The sequence below is a fragment of the Astatotilapia calliptera genome, chromosome 9 (genome assembly GCF_964374335.1).
Source record: "Astatotilapia calliptera chromosome 9, fAstCal68.1, whole genome shotgun sequence".
In the NCBI taxonomy this organism is placed as follows: domain Eukaryota; kingdom Metazoa; phylum Chordata; class Actinopteri; order Cichliformes; family Cichlidae; genus Astatotilapia; species Astatotilapia calliptera.
The window spans coordinates 9,653,396-9,668,568 of NC_137430.1; the positions used below are offsets into that span (position 1 = coordinate 9,653,396).

Consider the following 15,173-nt stretch of genomic DNA (forward strand, 5'->3'; position numbering starts at 1 on the left):
GCACCGGCCAAAGTGGCCCAAACAAGCAGTTAATGGTGCACAATTTGCATGTGCAGGACAGTTTTGTGGCACACTCGAAGTCACGAGGTCATTAGGAAAAGGAACATTTTAGTCACGGGTACTGACACCAATCAAGACCAATGAAATTAACTCACTTTAACAGCACTCGAGCCATTTTGTGACACACGAAGCAGTGATATGCCACACAGCTGACCACAGTGTTCAGTCAAATAAGTTAAACTGCCCAACTTGACCTCAAATGACGCCAGTAATAATCGTGAATATGATTTGTCTGGGTGCCAATCACTTGAATATGAGTGCAATTTTCCCGCACTTTGACCTGGCAGGCCTGCGCACATTCCCTTTAATTCTTGACAGGGAAATTGCACTGCTTTGCTTGATTATTACCACTCCTCCTACCTCACTTTTTCCTCCATGTAGGCTAAGTCAGGTTCAGGAGCAGTAATCACAATACCATTAAAAAAACATACCTGTATGTACCGAGGGCTTTGCAGAAGGGAGGGGGGGGGGGGGAGTCTAAGCTCTATGTGGCGTCAAAAAGTTTGTTTACCTTCTGGGTTGCTATAGTGAGGCGGTGTTTTCCAGTTAAAGGGCTCTGACAGGCACTGACTAGTGTAGTGCAGCTGCTATAATGAGCAGTTCCAGGTCTCGCTCTGATGTACATGCTTTTTGAAAGTGCTGTTATCCCGAGGTGTGACATCTTTGAATCCCCAGTAATCAACAGATGTATTTGTGTGAAGCCTCAGGCCTTTGACTCTACTCTACCTCGATCCTTTCGACCATCTCTTTTTGTACTTGTGAGATGCAGCTGATTATTCCTGGTTTAAAAACAGCATACTGCCTGTGGGCTCTCTGCCTGCCTCTCCCACTTTCTCTCTCCCTCTCTTTCATTCATTTCTCGTCCTCCCCCTCCTCTTCTTTCTCCTGCAAACTGAAGGCAACCTCAGTGCCAATTTCATGGGAGGGTAGCAAGCAGCGCTGCAGAAATTATCCACTGCAAAATTGATCTAAACAATCGCAAAGTGGAACGGCAAGGAAAAGCAGGAGAATGAAATTGGGAGAGTCTGTTACCTTTTTGAACTTGCTTTATCACTGAGAAAGGGTTGGACTGCATTGCTTACAGGGAATGTCAATGGCTGTACTCACAATACTGTTTTTCTTAGGATTGTACAGTCTTCATACTGTACTGGAATAGTGCAGAATTTTAAACCTACCTTTTTCAAGGAAAACTGAGATATGATTACATCAAATTGCACAGGATTATGTGTTTCTGAAACTACACACACCAAATTATGTTAATGACCAGTTTACACAAAAGAGCTTGTTTTTTGTGAGCAGTAAACTGAACAGGCGTCATTGTCTTTTTATCTCTAAGCAGCTGAAATATACACTGATCAGGCATAGCTTTTTGTGCTGGTCCCCCTTTTATCACCAAAACAGCCCTGATCCATCGAGGCATGGACTCCAATGCAACCCTAAAAGTGTATTGTGGAATCTAATTTTTAAGTTATGGAAGTGGACTTAAAGTATCATCCCACAGATGCTTGACTGGTTTGAGATCTGGGGAATTTGTAGGCCAAGCCAACACTTCAGACTCGTTGTGCTCCTCACACCATTCCTGAACCATTTTTGCTTCGAGGCAGGGTGCATTATCCTGCTGAAAGACGCCACAGCCATCAGAGAATACCGTTTCCATGAAAGTGTGTGCACGGTTTGCAGCAATACTTAGGTAGGTGGTGCGTGTCAAAGTAACATCAACATGGTTGGCAGGACCCAAGGTTTTCCAGCAGAACATTGCCCAAAGCATCACACCTCTGCTGAGTTGCCATCTTCCCATAGTCTGGCATCTTGGTGCCAGGTGTTCCCCAGGTAATTTGTCAAGCCAGGAAAACTTCCTCTGTTGCTCATGTCCAGTTCTCACATGTCCATTCTTGGCATTGTTCCGCAGGGGACGGGGTCAGCAACCCGATATCCCACCCACTAACAGGTGGCATCATGAAGAGATAATCAGTGTTATTCACTTCACCTGTCAGTGATCGTAATGTTATGCCTTCTCAGTGTATATATGACCATCACTGGCCCAAATGCAATCGTAATAAAAAATGACTCACCATAAGAGTCGAGGAAACAGAAGCTCCCATAACGAACTCAGTTTAAAGAGTTCTTTGTGATGTTGAACAGGTCCTTACTTAAACTAACCAGTGTGTTAAGCCTAGTGAAATATTTAGCTCCCAAAGAGCCACATATTCTGTAGAAGCTGGTGGAGACCAAAAAATAAGCAATAAACAGAGTAAATATTGGACTTATTCACATGGCCCAGTGAATAATGCTGCTAAGTATCTGTTAGTTGCATAAATAAACAGCTGTTTACCTAAGACCTCAAATGTGCTAACCTAAAATGTGATAATATGTCAACAATGACTTTAGAACTTGTTTTGCTTCCAAGAAAATGTTATAAATATATTGAAAACTGTGGCTACTGCCACGGATAGTAGATACAAATAAAAAAAGCTCATTCAACGATATTTAAATACATTGTTTTAATGCATTCAGTTTTTAAGCCAAATACTTATTTTCAGGTATTCTACTTTCAAGAGTAAAAGTTTAATTTTACCCTAGATTTTTCCTTTCGTCTTTACTGGTCTATTTTTTCTATAACTGCCCACCCCCCCCACACACACACACACACACACACAGTCATGCACCCTCCTCTCCCGTTCAGCCTTTCTTTTTTCCTCCCCTGCCCTCCTTCCTTCTCCTCATCACTGAAGGTGTCAGGACTCTAACGCTGCAGTGCCATCTGGGCCGAGGCTGATAAAAGCTCATGTGCCGGTCCGGCGATGCCTGCAGGTCTGCCAGAAGCCAGCGAAGCCTGACTTTCAGAGGCGATGGGAGAGATTTGTGGCAGAAAGGAAGGAATGGCAAGCCGTGAACGTGCTGATCCAGCGCCCCCCACCCCCACTTGCCCTCCTCCCCCATTCCTCTGCACCACCTCTGTCTATCTGTCAGTCAGTCACATGGCCCTGCACTGGCCTGAATCCTTACTTAGGAAAAGGCTCCTTTTTTGTTCAAGGAAAACCAACATGAGACAGGATGGCTTTTTGATCTCTCTTGTGGCTATTGGGAATTCTGTTTGGGTGACCTCTCTTTTGTGCCATATTATCCCAAACAGAGTGAGTTAGAATATGAATCTTCCACCATACTGTTAATTTTAGATAAGACCATGCTGTCGCTTTTTAGCACTTTTAAAACCAGACTTCCTTGCTGTCTGGACTGCTAACCTGCAAACTCCATTTCTATAAAAACACTGACAGATGTAGCTGCTTGTTTTGAAAATGTACTTGCTAGCTAGGTAGATTTTAATGTTTTTAGCCGCTACATATTTACAAGTGGTATCATCATGCTAGACAGCATAGGGATGCAGCAGCGAAACATCTGAATTGGCCATATCATTGCTGTTACTGGTTTATCAGTAAATAAGAGGGCATGTACGGGAAGCACACCTACTCTGTTTTGTTCTCTGTCAACATGATGACTTGCACAACAAGCTAATGTTGTTGCAGTGACCCAATGATAGCTTAACATCAATGCAAATGAGTAGGAAACAGGAATGATAAGACTGAAATGTCTTTTTCAGTTTGCAGCTTGCTAACCAGGGAAGATGCCGTGCTTTATGCCCTTTTTACAGTGCAGATTTCTAAAGGGTGGGTATGTAAAGATTGTTAATAGTTTCTGTAGTGACTAGTCTTCCTTGATTTCGTCTGTAGGAGCCTTGTAGGCTCTGTGGATGTGCATGTGTCCTTTGTGATTGGTTTTCTTTGCTGGCAAATTGCCACAGAGGAACTCTATTATTTAGTCTCGTCATTTGTCATCTTTCAGGGCAAATAGGATTTATTTTTCTATTCTTTTTTTGCTTTTTTAATTGATAATCATTGGGCGATTAAAGGAAACCATGCAGGGCACTCTTTTGCTTTGTCAGATCAAAGCAGAGATGTGCATGTTCGACCGTTTTTTTCTTAATAATGATAAAATGCCTCCTACGGATCGAAAGGTGAGAAAGGACATGCTGTTGATATTAAGGGTTACTATTAAGCTTATTGATTGAGGAATCAATGTAGTCAATGGAACGTATGACAACCGCAATAATGTGAGCATTTGTCTGTATTTGTTCAACAGGCCTGGACCTGAGACACGCCCAGGTGGTGGCGTTATCTACTGGCACCAAGTGCATCAACGGAGAGTATCTGAGTGATCAGGGACAAGTAGTCAATGACTGTCACGCTGAAGTCACAGCCCGACGAGCCTTGCTACGCTTCCTCTACTCCCAACTTGAACTCTTCGTGAGGTAAAAGCTTTATCTTCTGCTGTATCTTTAAAGCACACAGACATTTCCTGAGCACCGCATGTGCACATGCTACAGCTTTGAAATCTTTCAGCACCTGACACGGCCAGATAACATTTGCTGTCACTAGTTAGTTGGTTAACTTTAGCTTTTTTGCTGATCATTACACCGACTTAGAGAAAATTTCTGTTTCATCTTGAAAGTTGAATTTTTACCTTTGTAGGAGTTTGACCCACTGATTGCTGAATGTAAAATGACAATCAGCCTGTGAAATCATCTCTCTAGATCCAGGTGATTAAACCGAACGGTTCAAGCGAGACTTGAATTATTCAAAGTTTCATCATAAATCAAAGTCGATGTTAGTGTGCTTTTAAATGCAGCTGCAGAGCTGAGTTCATGGAGGCTGCAGCGCATTTAACACAGTGGTGCAATAAGTACACTTTAACTATTTGGATGAACATAAAAAAATCATGGAAAGAATTTCCACGTGATTAAATTGCTTTATTTTAGCATTATGTAATTCCGATATTCCAACTTAACTGAGTTGGATCAGCTAAATTAATTAATGATGAATAAACGTATTTAATGCAGTGGAGTCCAACTTAATTTAATTTAATTGATTCAACCCATGCAAAATACATTAGTCCAACAAAGGTATTTGATGCAATAAATCCAATTTAATGGATTTGGGACACAGCTCTCACTCCATCCACCCTTTTCCACTTGTCCTTATCAGGGTCGTGGGGGTGCAGGAGGTGGGGCACAACCTGGACTGGTCACCAGTCTATTGCGGGGAGAAAGTATATAGTACAACTATTAACACTCACATCTATGGGCAATTTAGAATCATTAACCTAACCTCACTAACTGCATGTACCCAGAGAGACACGAATACAGGGATAACATGCAAACTCCACCCAGAAGGCCGTGGCCAGTTTGTGGATTTGAACTCAGGACTAGGTGGTGCTAACCACCACACCACCAAGCTGTCACTCCATACGTAAAAAACAGTAGGAAAGCTATGATTACAGGGTTTTATACAGAATTTTCTTCATGTTTTGGTCCTTGACAGGTTAGGCCACAATAAAGAGCAATAGCATACACCTGGTGTGTGTATGCTTGATTCTCCTGTGGTTTGAAATGTCACATGATCTCACGAGTCCAGGCACCTAACAACTCCTACTAGATTGCATCACATGATCTCACTAGAATAAATTTAACTAGTGTTAAGATGTTAAATGTCATGCAGAGTGTACATAATTTAATTACATTCACCATAGAAACATAAAATTATTTTGAAAGCAGAATAAATGTAAATGTAGCAACTGTCCAATTTCACTTTCTTGAGTGTACTCGAGTGAAAAGTAGAAATGCAAAAAAGACAAACAAGTGTTCAAAATTCCTTCTTCTGAGACTCCTGGTTACACAATTTCACCGAATGGGAAACTTTGAGTCAAGAACCACAGTAACTATTTCACAACTTCTTTTCCACACCTAGTTTCACAGTTATTGAAACCTCCTTGGAACTCAACACCCAGAGCTTTACAAGTGTTTTTACATCTTTGCCCCAGTTTATGCCTTGATAACTTCATACTGGGCATTTACAGAGTTTTTTTTTTTTAAGTTTCAGGACTTTTTATTTTTCCTGCCATGCAGTCTGAATGCAGGAACAGCATATATAAGGGTTTCTAAAATGTATCCAAGCCTTTCGAGACTCATCTAGAGGATAATATTGAGTGGCACAAAAAAGGGTCTGAATGTCTAAAATCACTTTGTAATTGTGGGATTTTAGACAAAGACTGATTTACAGGTTTTATCCATTTAAAACTGCATCTACAACAAACCAAAATAAAACAAAGCCTGAATTCTTTATGAAGAATTTATATGCTTCATCGAGTATAAAGTAGTAGCAACGTCTCTGCAAAGTGCACGAGGAAATATCTTACATTCTCGCAGTGACTTCACTTTAATCGCTAATTTAAACTCTTGCCAGCATGCTGCGTAGGCTTCACAAACTTGAGTTTCCAAGGCTCCTCTAACAGCTATAACAATGCATTACATTGCATTACTCATTACAGTATGCTTAACAGCATTACATGTTTTTGTTATGACCTCCCCCTGCAGTGCCAAAGCATGCTCTCTCCTCTGCAATAAGCTCCATGGAAACAGCACCGCTTTGAGACTTTTCAATAATCAACGAGCCATATGTGCGCTGTTCTCTTCAGCTAACTAAGCATACTATCACACACTCAACCGGTTCAGCTCCGTGTCTCAGTGGCCTGTTTGTTTTTAGTGCTGTTTTATCTACTTTGTGGGCATTTGCTACCTGTACAGCGCGCGCTGGTGCACACAAACTCACCAAGCTTTTCACCAGTATCACGAGACAGCCCTGACGAGTTTTGACTCCTAACTGCCTCCAGTGCATGAGCATATATTATGTTTTTGTGCTCCCCCAGGAGCTCGATTGCAAGGCTGATGTATCAGATTAGTGGATAGAAGTCTAGATGGCTGAATGTCATATTTGCATACACAGCACTGACTTTTTGTCTTAGCACAATGCTGGATGGCAGGTAGGGAGACTTTGCAGCTGAGCAAAATGGCTAATGGGGAAGATAACTCATAATGAAACGACCAAACAAAATGCCAGAACTGCCATATTTACACTCAGTGAAAGGACATCAGAAACAGAGGAGAGGTTATATAAAGAGTGCGGTCGTGCTTTGCATTATGGGGGATAGTTTTTATATAGTACTGTATGTGAGTGATGACATCTTTATTCCTACACACAAGAAAAAAAATAGATGATTATTTCCTGTTTATAAGCATTTACCTGACTAACAGAAGGTGTTTTATAAACATAAACTGTCCTAAAACAATATTGGAACCTGCTGTTTTATCACTAATCTGTTTTCATTTAGAAAATGCTGCCATCTTTTCTTATGGATCAAGTATTTTAGAAATACTAGATTATTTCTATTTGATGCTACTTTATACTTGCTAGCCAGATGCTGATAATCAAATCTACTCAATTAGTTCATCATCAGCAACTGTCAAGCACGGCGGTGGAGGGGTAATGATTTGTGTTTATTTTAGCAATGGGACTTAGGCACCTTGCAGTCATTAAGATCAGCGGTGCCCAACCAGTTTAATGTCGGGCAATATTTTCACAGAACGGCCTTTAAGGTGTCACGGATAAACACAACAAAATAAAATTATACCACCAAGACAAAAATGTGGTATTTTGCAAATATAATAATAAACGTGAATTCAGTGTGTAATTGTGTAACTTTATTAGCAGCGTCCTCCTGAAATGCGCCAAAAACATTGAGAGGAACATCCTCTTCTCTGCCCCTTAATGCTCTCTGGTCGCTATGGTAACGTGTAAATATTTCTTTAGAAATACAGTCATGTGAGAAAATTAGGACACCCTATGAAAGCCTGTAAATTTTAAAATACATTTGGACATATAGATATTTAATTTACATTTTAACGATACTGAGGCATCCAAATAATATAACTAAACAATTAAAAAATAAGAAAAGCCTTTTTAAAACTTTATGTGAAATGTAATTTAAAAAGAATGTGATTTCTGGTGAGGAATAAATTAGGAAACCCCCACATGTTATCGCACTTAAAATGGTTAAAATCACACACAGGTGTATCACGTCAGGTGCACATGATCAGTACATTGTTACCCAGCATTTTAAGGGAACCTTGCTCTATTTAAACCTCAGATTGAGTTTAGTGTGCTCCTGACTGTTGTTTTTGTTTTGTTTTGTTTTTTGCCTGTCCCGTTTGGTTCTTTTGCCATCAGAATTATTGTCTAAAGGCGAAGAAAGATGCCCAACGGATTTACTTTGCCAAATTGACCATCCCAGCCTTGCCGTAATGGTCTATTTGATTCACCTTTTATTGTTTATTTTGTATTTTTATTTTCACTTGCTAGATACGGGACAGACTTGAATGAGGAAAAGAAAAGGGAGAAAGAAAGGGGGAAAAAAGAAAAAAAAACAGCGGAGAAGAGGGACGGGGATAAAGGGCAAAAAACAAAAACCAACAAAATAAGCAGACAAAAATACAAATATCAATCACCTGGATCACCTGTTGAGAAAGAAAAAAGAAAACAAGCATTTAACAAGGGATAGACAACATCATGATGATCTATGGGAATATAACAGTAAATACTAAGTGTTAAACATTATTGTGCAGCACGTAATATTGACAGCGCACAGTGTGCTTTAAGGTAGGAGCCAAAAAGGGTGAAGTTTGTGTGTGTGAGCACCTGTGAGCGTGAGCGCGCTTGTATTTAAAAGGTTCCTTCATGTAATGATCTGCTAGAGGGTGTGGGGGAGCCACAGCCCCGTCCTCCAGGGCATGAAGCAGGTATGGAGGAGATCAAAACTCCAGACATCCAGAGGCCCCCAGAACACAAGAGACCAAGGAAGACCAACAGAGGGGCAGCCGCGCCACTGTCTCAGTAAGAGCTGAGGAGAGTCCCAGATTAGGGGTCACTCAGCAGCCGCGGAGCAGAAGCCAGGGGGAGTTGCAGTGACGCGCCCGTGAGCTCCGCCGGCAGCCAGCCGTGCCTGAGTGACCGAGCCCCAGGCCGAGAGGCCGGGGGCACCCCCACCTCCGAAGTGGCCCGAGCGAGCCCCAGGCTCCAGGCCCCGATAAGCAGCCACCAAGGAGTGAGCCGGTGTGTACCTGGGCGCCCACCCCTGGACACAAAGAACCACCAACGCACCGATGTCTGAGGGCGTCCGCCACTGGCAGGGGAAGTGGTGGTAGGGGGAGATAGGCCTCCAAACCTTGGAGGGCCTGAGATGTCCCCAGAGAGGTGGCGTCTGATACCCAACCTGACATATAGACACAGACATACAGGCACACACAGATACAAACATCCATTCCCACCCTCATGCTCTAGTATGCAATTACTCAACACTCACCCAATGTGGAGACAGACATAAAGAGACGCTGTACACACGATCACACTCCCCAAGCGTACTCTACAAACCGGGTCTAGGTACCCTTGCCCCTGGAGGGGGAACTGCACCCAGACCCAGGTGGTGTTACCCTTTTCCCTGCGGTGGGGAGAGGCAGACCACCCCAACTCCGCAGCAGCAGGGAGGCCCCACACTCCAGACCGCAGTCGGACGGCCAACTCCTCCTCCCAGCCCCCCCGCTCCAGCAGGCCGCCAAGAACGGAGGTGTGAGAAGACTCCAAACCTCCCTCAACCCGCTCATTGTAGTGTTGATGCATGTGTGTTCTAAGGTGCATTTAAAACCCAGGAGGGCATGGAGCTACCTGCCAGAGAGCAGCAGGTAAGCGCACAGCTAGGGATGGGTATCGTTTAGGTTTTATCCGATACCGGTGCCAAATCGGTACTTTTGAAATGGTGCCGGTGCTCAAACGGTGCTCAAACCAGTGCTTAAAGAATAGAGAACACAAAATTTGTCCAAAAACCTCTCATGTTCACCTGTTTTTTGTAAAAAGATAACAATGTTAGCCTTTTCTGCAGCTATGGGGCATATATGGTATCACTCTTGGCTGGAAGCAGTGCTTAAACAATGGAAAAAACACAAACTTTGTCCAAAAACCTCTCATGTTTAGCCGTTTCCCTCTTTTTCTTTGGTCATTTTAGCCTTTTTAGCCAGGGTGAAGGGAGTATCTGCCATCAAACAAGAAGACAGCAGCATGTAGCTATGATGATGTTTGCTAGTTCACCTTACATGCATTAATGTAATAACGTGGTTAGCCTACTCAACGTAAATTAGCTACTCACGCAGAGAAGAACGGCTGCTGCTGCCATCATCATCCTCATCATTTCTGCTACACTGGCAGGGCTAGGGGCCAGGACTCTCCTCTTCGTGTTTTTGGGGGATGTTGCATAACAGGCAACCCACCCGCAGTAGATGTGCTCGGTGTGAGGTCTCGCAGCAAGCTATCAAATACGGCGCATTTCTCGGCTTTTAAAAAAAACGCTATGCGTCGCCAGGTGTTTCATCAGATTCGAGGTGTTACCTCCTTTGACAGTATCACAGTATCAGCTTAAAGCACTTGTTGCTGCTGAGTTTGCATATTTTGCTGTGAAGTACAGCCAGACTTTTAACCGCTTCGCCTTGGGCATTTTTAATCTGTAGCTCTGCTCTAACAGAACGTACGTACCTGGCCCCGCCTACTATCCTCGGAAACGTAAAATGATTGGCTAGAATCTAAAGTGTATCACAGCTCAGGAAAAAAAAGCACCGAAATAAAGCACCGAAATGTGCGCTGCTTTTCGGTCTGGTTACTACCGTTTATGTCAGAACCGGTGCCATCATGGCACCGGACACCGGTACCCATCCCTACGCACAGCCCCCCCTGATAGCCCTCGATGTCTACATGTATTTAAAATTGAGAGGTGGGCAACAACGCCAGGGGTGAGGTGTACACCCTGATGGTAATTTGGAGTCTGTGTAGCGTGCCCACCCCCAAGATCCTATATGTATGTGTAATGAGAGTGTGAGTAATGTGAATGTCTAAGTTGTGGGATAAAATTGAGGCACAGGCAGCCAGAAGGGGACAGAGGGGGGAATGCCTCCCCTGCACCCTGGTGACACACCTTTACCCCAAAGCCCTGCATGTGTGGGTGATAGTGGTGCTCCTGACTGTTGACGTGTTGAATTGAGCGCCATGGTGAGATCTAAAGAGCTGTGTGATGCCCTCAGAAAGAAGATTGTGGCCGCTTATGAGTCTGGTAAGGGATTCAAAAACATCTCAAAAGAATTTGACATCAACCATTCCACCATCCGGAAAATTGTTTACAAGTGGAAGACATTCAAAACAACTGCCACCATGCCCAGGTCTGGCCGTCCAAGCATATTCACCCCCAGAGCAGACCGCAAGATGCTCAAAGAAGCCATCAAAAATCCTAAAATGTCATCACAGGAACTACAGCAGGCTCTGGCTACTGTCGATGTGAAAGTGCATGACTCTACTATCAGAAAGAGACTACACAAGTTTGACTTTCATGGGAGGTGTGCAAGGAGGAAACCTTTGCTCTCTAAGATAAACATTAAGGCAAGACCACGACTTCTGGAATAATGTTCTTTGGACGGATGAATCTAAAACTGAATTATTTGGGCACCAGAACAGTAGACATGTTTGGCATAACCAAATACAGCCTTCCAAGCAAAGAACCTTATACCAACTGTGAAGCATGGAGGTGGCAGTATCCTAGTTTGGGGATGCTTTGCTGCAGCAGCACCTGCAGCTCACCATCATAGAATCCATCATGAATCCAACTGTGTATTGGGGGGTGCTTGAAGAACATGTGAAACCATCTGTTAAAAAATTAAAGCTGAAGCGGAACTGGACACTGCAACATGACAATGACCCAAAGTATACCAGCAAATCCACCAAGAACTGGCTAAAAACTAAGTAGATAGTCCTGGAATGGTCAAAGCCCTGATCTTAATCCCATTGAGATGCTGTGGGGTGACTTGAAACAGACTGTACATGCAAGAAAACCCTCAAACGTCTCACAGCTGAAAGAATTCTGCATTGAGGAGTTGCCCAAACTTGCTTCTGATGTCAGAAACTGGTAAAAGGCTACAAAAGGTATCTCACTGAAGTTATATCAGCCAAAGGGGGCAACACTGGTTATTAGGGGGTAGGGTATCCTAACTTTTTCCTCCATTAAAATACACATTTTTGTTCATATATTTTTTTTTTGATGTGTAATTTTTTTTATTTTTGTTGTTTAATTGCAATTAAGTCACTTTCTTTTCCAGTAACACATGAAAACATGATTAGACATTGATATGTGAACATTTCTTAATAAAGAGCTGATTATTTAATGGGGTGTCCTAATTTTCTCACATGACTGTAAAACACACAACTACAACATGGGAAAAGACCCCGGGAAACCATAAAACCATAAATTTCACACCCGAGCCTCAACTCTTGCGGCCTGGTACCAAACGACTCACGGACCGCCGCCGGTCCATGGCCTGGGGGTTGGGGACCGCTGATTAAGATGGCCATAAACTCTTCTCTATGCCAGAGTATTCAGTTGTATTCACATGAGACAAATGTGAGGCTGTCTGTCCAGCAACTACAGCTTGGCTGAAATCGATGTCATACACGATAACAACCTCGAGCAAACCAGCAAATCTACAACAGAATAGCTGAAAAACAAAAGACTTAAATTTTTGAATATGTGTATGACAAACTTAAGAGAACAAACCTCAATAAACTGAAGCAACAGTGTAAATAAAGTGTAAAGAAGAACTGGCAGAAATTCCTGCACAGTAATGTGAGGATCTGCTAAACTCCGATTATCATTACTGCAAGTTATTGGTGCTAAAGGTGGTCCTACAAGCTACTGAAGCATAGAGTGCAGACACTAGAACATATGGACTACACATCAACCTTTCACAATCAGAATTGGTTATGATCATAGCTTGTTAGCTATACACGACTTCTACCAATGTTAGCCAAACAGTCCACCAGATACCTGGGACAGTTAGCACATATTACACAGAGCAACTAATTTTGTGATTTGAAACAGGAAGTGCTAAAGTCACATGATAAGGAAAGCTCCAGTCAATGGATGTTTGTTGTATAATTCCCCAAATATAGCGGTCCACAGTGGCTGCTGTGGCCATGTTGAGCTGCTGCTGCTGAACACAGTTTTGCAGTTTGCTTTGTGGGCTCCACTCCTTAGTTCGTCTATCTTTTTTAGCCCACTCGTGTTTTTCATGTTACATGAATTTTGTCTGAGTACATATAATCAGTGCCTATCTAACAACTTCCTGTTAATGGACTCAAACCCATGCTGTACTTTTTTTCATTTTCTGTACATTTGTTTTATATGAAATGATATTTACTTCGTTTGGCCTTCACAATGACTCAAAGGTGTGTACTTGCCAACAGGTTAAACTCATTCCCCTGTTTGCTCTGACTATTATGGGCAGCAAGAGTAATGTCCAGGACTCCGTCTGACAGAGGAGAATTGTCTGTGGTCAGAGAGAGGGCCAGTGTCCATCTCTGTCCATGTCAACTCACTTCATCATTGGAAAAGAAAAGTGCAGATCTGTGTCCTTTGCTGTGATAAATGCTTCTACCTTTCTCATCAATCTCCCTCCTTCTTGTTGTCTTTTCCCTTTTATGCTGCCAAAGTAAAAGGCCGGAGGACTGGGAGGAGTCGATATTTGTGCACCACAAAGAGTGCGGCTACAGGTTGAGAGACAACATCCATTTCCACATGTACATCAGCACCTCGCCGTGTGGAGACGGGAGGCTCAACTCTCCATACGAAATCACCGCTGACCGTAAGAAACCCTCCCTTTCTGTTTCCTTGTTTTCCATAAAGTCGACATCATTCAATGAATAAAACGCAGCTATTTTAATACACATATAATCCATTTTACTGCTGCCATTCTCTCAGTTTCTCAGACAGTGTCTTACGTTATAAAGAGATCATTTTCTCTGGCAGACTTTCTGAAAGCCACCGCTCTCCTTGTATTATTTCACAAGAAGCTGCCATCCTTTTCATGTCACATTCTGTCTTTGGCCTCTTTTCAGTTGCACCGTGCTGACTAGATGACATTTTATTGCTTACCTACTGAATATAAATTGTATATTCATTTAGATGGTTTGCCCAGCAGTTTTCTGGTGGCCTACGAGTTCAGAAATGTAATCTGGTCCTTCGCTGACTGACGCTGCTTTTTTAAGCTCTGCGAGTACATGCTACAGCGCAGTGAAATTTTCATGAAACCAGCACTGACGGAAAGAAAGAAGGAGAAAGGCTGTCATTAGAGAGAGCTTTTATACTTTTTAGGCATTAAACCTTTTAAATGTAATTCTGTGCGCTCTCACAGATTACAAAATTACCGAGCACCTTTTCCTGACAGTTCTTAAACATTTCTGAGTTAGAAGTCGGCGCTTAAGTTTTAGCTGCTGTCAGATCAGCCGAGGAGGAGAGAGGAAAAGGAAGAGCGTGTCACTGTGGGGTTTAAAGTTCAAGAAAGGAAACCAAAACAGCGATTGCATATGTACATTTGGTCAGAGTGCAACGAAGGCGTATATATTGCTATAGAGTGTCACAGGGATGACACGCAGCGAGAGCTACAGCGGTACGGGGAGAACATGCAAACTGCACTCAGGCATGATCCAAACAGTAAGAAACATTTGACTTTAACTACCACTGTCAGCACCTGTGGAGGTCATGCTAGACTGCACGCCCATGCTAAACTAGGTGAAATTGTCTTAAATGGATCAAGGAACTTGCGCTCTTGCTAACAGTGTCAATAAAGCAAGGATTTCTCTGTCAGTTTGAATAAAATAAAATAGAAACTTTCAAAAGGGCATCGCTCCAGGGAGAAGGCTACCTCCTCCCTCCCAAAAATCACAGCCCACGCATTCATAAACAGTCCAGTCACGTGTTTGCTTCATTAGCAGTAAGGAAGCAGGCAGTTGCAAACTAATACGTTTAATTCCCTACTCCAAACTTTAAACTTGCATATCAGTAATGTTTTCTTGTTTATCTGCTTTTTCTGTTATACCTTTTGAAAGTACACAGCTTCATACACACAGATTGTAACAGCTGAGAGCTTTGCAACTCATGCAAACAATTCAACTCCTACTTAAGACGTGCTGTATATTTGCATGTAATGTATTTAAAGACATATTGGAAAACCCTCTTGACTGCTGAGAGATGAGATCTGCGACTTCAGTACTGGCAGACTGCATGACGCTGGCTGGCGTTGTGTAGTAAGAAATGATTTTGTAAAGTAGTAAAACTGCGATCGTGCGCATTATTCTTTC

At 42.7% G+C, this 15,173-nt stretch overlaps 1 protein-coding gene across 1 annotated transcript in view; it reads left to right on the plus strand.

Annotated features, from left to right (window-relative positions):
- Nucleotides 1-15,173, plus strand: part of adarb2 (adenosine deaminase RNA specific B2 (inactive)) — a 215,188-nt gene that overhangs the window by 181,130 nt on the left and 18,885 nt on the right. The window contains exons 5-6 of the mRNA XM_080305926.1: nucleotides 4,198-4,366; nucleotides 13,527-13,678. Coding sequence (XP_080162052.1) covers nucleotides 4,198-4,366; nucleotides 13,527-13,678 — 321 coding nt within the window. The remainder of the gene's footprint in view (nucleotides 1-4,197; nucleotides 4,367-13,526; nucleotides 13,679-15,173) is intronic.